Source organism: Hevea brasiliensis, chromosome 13 (genome assembly GCF_030052815.1).
Source record: "Hevea brasiliensis isolate MT/VB/25A 57/8 chromosome 13, ASM3005281v1, whole genome shotgun sequence".
NCBI lineage: Eukaryota > Viridiplantae > Streptophyta > Magnoliopsida > Malpighiales > Euphorbiaceae > Hevea > Hevea brasiliensis.
In genome coordinates, this window is record NC_079505.1 from 45,418,370 (window position 1) to 45,423,399 (window position 5,030).

A 5,030-nucleotide genomic window follows, 5' to 3' on the forward strand; every position below is an offset into this window, starting at 1 on the left:
TCTTTCAAAGCTCATAAGGGGGTATTTAGCTTAGCTCATGAAAAATTAATTTATAAATACGTAATAACTTAATTTGATCTCATAAGTATTTAAAATTTTAATTAAAGTGTTTATAAGTGAATGATAAATAGTTAATATTTTTAGTAAAAAAAATTTATAAGTATATTTATTATTAAAATGACTAAAAAGATATTAAATAAGATTTATGATAAAATTTTAAAAATTAAATAAAAATAATATAGTAAAATATTTAACCAAATTAATTTATGAGTAACAAAATAAAAAGTTAAATCTCAACTTATTTTTTTTCTTATAAACTGAACATATAAAAAAAATTTTATAAATAAATAAATTTATTTATTTTTAAAATTTATAAATTAATTTTATCAACTTATAAACCAAAAATATATACTCTCATATGAAATATTTTAGATATTAAATATTTTTTAATATTTATTCAGTATTAAGAACCTAACTTTAATATAACGCTAAAATTATTCTATTTATGATTTGAAAGTAATGATTTGATGTTAATATATTGTTAGAGGCACGAAAGTATCTCCTCTAAAATTTATAAATGTGAAACACTTGGCACATTGACATTGACCTTTATTTTTTTACCTACCCAACATTAGTCTTTTGGTGTTGTGCTACAACACGTTAAACCTTAAGAAGAAAAAAATAAGTAATAATAAAATGAAAAATAAATAAAAAATAGTACAAGAAGACAAAGAAAGCCAGAGGTAAAAAAACTTATAAATTGATTGTAGTCAGATTATGGGCCTCATGTTTAGATAATATGATATCTAGAGATTCTATGCCGAGAATGTGCATAAGTAAGTTATATAGGATCAAATATTATTAAAATTATTATAATTTTAATTGAGATTCAGTCTTATTTTTAAATTGTATATATATATTTTTTCTTAAAAAAAAAAAAGCTGTCTGAATGAAAAATAAAAAAGAGGTGAGAATTCACAGTGTGATCTTGTCCGCAAATAAAATAGATGTACCTCCCACATCATGTGATAAAAATATACATAAATAAAATATATAAAATTAAAAATTCTATTAAAATTATAATAATTTTAACGGTAGTATAACTCTATTCATAATATGTGTGTTCTTTCCTTGGAGAAAAAAACAAAAAAAAAAAAAATTTACGTAATGTGAAAAAGTTGTTGCTTCTTGACCGACTTTTCAAACACCATAACTTTTCCTATATAAGGAACCACCACTAGTCTCTCCTTACCTCTCAGGCTCTCTTCTCTAGCTATCTGCAATCACTAGAGCTTCTTCTTCTTCTTCTTCTTCTTCGTCTCAAGCTTTAGCTAACTCTTAATTAATTACTTTTATCTCTTCAACAACCTAGAAAATGGCTGCTTCTTCAGTTCTCAGATCAGGCTTTCTTCTTTCTTCTGCTTATATTCAAGATGCCCATTCTTTCTCTAGCCAGCTGCTGCCTCATAAACCCTCTAGTACCTCTGTCTCCAACACCAAGCGAAAGGTGATTATTTGATTTAATTTTTTTTTTGGATGGTTTATTTTTGCTTTTGAAAAGAGAGAATAAATGGATCGTCTCTGGTGTTTCAGCTTCATGGAGCTGTAGTAGCTGCCTTGGACAATAATGCAAGGGATGATAACAGTGCCCTGGTTATAAGAGAGCAGGAACCAAAGCACAGAAGATCGCTTAACTTCTCTGGAACTAAGCCATCTACGCCGATTCTTGATACTATAAACTATCCAATTCACATGAAAAATCTTTCAATTCAGGTAAAAAAACTGAAATGAATGAATTCTCAGTTAATGAAAATATATACAACTTCATTTTTTTTTTTGAAAATTGTCCATAAATATGTTGGCTCTGAAAATTTGTATAGGACCTTGAGTTATTGGCTGATGAACTGCGAGAAGAGATAGTTTATACAGTTTCAAAGACCGGAGGGCACTTGAGTTCAAGTTTAGGAGTTGCAGAGATAACAGTGGCACTTCACCATGTATTTAACACTCCTGAAGATAAAATCATCTGGGATGTTGGCCATCAGGTGAAATTTTTTAAATATAGATCAATTTATATCATCTGAGGTTTACTTAATTTTGTTTTCTTCAGCTAGTTTAATTAAGCTAAGTAATCTAGCTTATTGGTTTATGAATATCTTCAGGCCTACCCACATAAGATTTTAACAGGCAGGAGATCAAGAATGCCTACAATTCGACAAACTTTTGGGCTTGCTGGGTTCCCCAAGAGGGATGAAAGTGAACATGATGCCTTTGGAGTTGGACATAGTTCTACCAGCATTTCAGCTGGGCTAGGTATGGCAGTTGGTAGAGACTTGGTGGGGAAGAACAATCATGTAATTGCAGTTATAGGTGATGGTGCTATGACAGCAGGACAGGCATATGAGGCAATGAACAATGCAGGATATCTTGATTCAAATCTCATTATAATCTTGAATGACAATAAACAAGTTTCTTTGCCTACTGCTACTGTGGATGGCCCCGCACCTCCTGTTGGTGCTCTAAGCAAAGCCTTAACTAAGCTACAATCAAGTAGGAAGGTTCGCCAGTTGCGTGAAGCTGCTAAGGTTAGTCTTTAATTCCTCGTTATAGTCATTTCCAGAACTGATAAGTTTGAACTTTGAACCTCAGTCGGAGGCCATTAACAGTTGGCCAATTATGAGTGATTCAGTTAATAACAAAATAATGGTTTTGATGCATTTAACAGGGAATCACAAAGCAAATTGGAGGGCAAACACATGAGATTGCAGCTAAAGTTGATTCCATTGTAAGAGGAATGGCTGCTGGTTCTGGCGCTAGCTTATTTGAAGAGCTAGGACTCTACTATATTGGTCCAGTAGATGGCCACAGCGTGGAGGACCTTGTAACTATATTAAAGAAGGTCAAGTCATTGCCAACACCAGGACCTGTTCTTATCCATGTAATCACCGAGAAAGGAAAGGGCTATATCCCAGCTGAAATAGCTGCTGATAAAATGCATGGTACACACAATTCTTCTTCAACTCAAACTCACACACAATTCTTCTTCAAACTTAGCTAAATTTGCTTGTATGGATTTCATTTAACTGTTAAGCCTAATGGGTTTTGTTTTCTTTAGGTGTTGTGAAATTTGATCCAACATCTGGGAAACAATTGAAGTCCAAATCAAGTACTCGTTCCTACACTCAATACTTTGCAGAGTCTTTGATTGCTGAAGCAGAGAGAGATGATAAAATCGTAGCCATCCACGCTGCAATGGGAGGAGGCACAGGGCTTAATTTGTTTCAAAAACAATTCCCAGATAGATGTTTTGATGTTGGGATAGCAGAACAACATGCTGTTACCTTCGCTGCTGGTCTAGCTACCGAAGGCCTAAAACCTTTCTGTGCTATTTACTCTTCTTTCCTCCAAAGAGGCTATGATCAGGTAAATAAATTAAATTACCATGTTTAGGGCTTAATTAGTTTTCCTGAAAATAATTTGTGAACATAAAATTTTGAATCTGTAGTTAAATTTTGCATTGGTGATGTGCAGGTGGTACATGATGTTGACCTTCAAAAGCTACCAGTGAGATTTGCAATAGACAGGGCTGGCCTTGTTGGTGCAGACGGTCCAACCCATTGTGGAGCCTTTGATGTTACTTACATGGCTTGTTTACCTAATATGGTGGTTATGGCCCCTTCTGATGAGACTGAACTGATGCACATGGTGGCTACTGCCGCAGCCATTGATGACCGCCCTAGTTGCTTTAGGTACCCTAGAGGAAATGGCATCGGTAACCCTCTTCCACCAAACAACAAGGGGACACCTTTAGAGGTACTTCCAAGAAAAAAAAGACGCAAATTTTCAATCTGCATATAGCCATTGACATAATTTGCTTAACTGATAAAATTTGGATTACAGATTGGTAAAGGAAGAATTCTAAGGCAGGGAAGCAGAGTTGCTATTCTGGGGTATGGAACAATAGTACAAAATTGCTTAGCAGCAGCTGATCTTCTTCCAAAATATGGCATCTCAGCAACAGTGGCTGACGCAAGATTCTGCAAACCTCTTGATGGAGAATTGATTAGGCAGCTAGCTCAAGAGCATGAGATACTCATCACAGCTGAAGAAGGATCCATAGGAGGATTTGGTTCTCATGTTGCTCATTTCTTGTGCTTAAACGGATTACTAGATGGAAATCTTAAGGTATTTTCCAATTAATATTAACCATGAACTATCAAATTGTTCATTTCTTTTTGAACATTACCTGATGTGATCATACTTGAAATGTTGCAGTTGAGGCCTATGGTACTTCCTGATAGATACATCGACCATGGATCTCAAGCAGACCAGATCGAAGAGGCAGGACTCAGTTCAAAGCACATTGCAGCCACAGTTCTGTCATTAATAGGAGGGCAAAAGGAAAGTCTTCACCTGCTAGAATTATGAGTGAAAAACACTTCAAGTGTAATATCTCTACCTTCTAGCAAATGGGTCGTCCTCTTCATTGATTATTTTTGTATATTTTGAATACCAAGGAGAGTGTTCTATATGCAAAAATAAGTTGAGATATGTACTGCAATATTAGCATACCTAGGCAGGATAAATCTTTCCCTGCATGTATTAATCAAATTCCATTGTTTAATTCCAACTTGAAGCAAATTCCAAGTAATTGCCATTGCCTGTCTTGCTTCATAGTATTAATCTCGAACTCTTTACGGGCCTGGGACTTGCCGGCGCAGCCTGTAGAAAATCTAAGGCTTATAGAGCTGATATAATTTGGTTTTAAAGTGGGTCAGGCCTATGATTTTTTATTATTATTATTTTTTTATCCATTCCAGTTGACCCACTCAATAAAAGTTTGCATACAAATTGTGAAAGTCAAACGCTACCATTTTTTTGTCCCGGATAAATGCTACCATCCAATTAATACTTAAAGATCAATTTCGTCTTTGCGTTAAAAAAAAATAATAAAAATTCCTTCCTATTTTAATTTGAGTCATAAAGTCCGATTGGGAATTTAAAATAATGGTCCAATTCAAAATTTCTTA

General features: G+C 34.0%; 1 protein-coding gene across 1 annotated transcript; it reads left to right on the forward strand.

Annotated features, from left to right (window-relative positions):
- The first annotated feature begins 1,247 nt into the window (after window positions 1–1,247).
- Window positions 1,248–4,651, forward strand: LOC110654429 (probable 1-deoxy-D-xylulose-5-phosphate synthase 2, chloroplastic). The gene is made up of 9 exons (XM_021810420.2): window positions 1,248–1,507; window positions 1,594–1,773; window positions 1,881–2,045; window positions 2,163–2,585; window positions 2,726–2,999; window positions 3,116–3,423; window positions 3,532–3,813; window positions 3,901–4,185; window positions 4,276–4,651. Exons 1-9 carry the CDS (start codon window positions 1,376–1,378, stop codon window positions 4,426–4,428), a joined length of 2,202 nt encoding a protein of 733 aa, XP_021666112.2. The 5' UTR covers window positions 1,248–1,375; the 3' UTR covers window positions 4,429–4,651.
- Window positions 4,652–5,030: the final 379 nt, after the last annotated feature.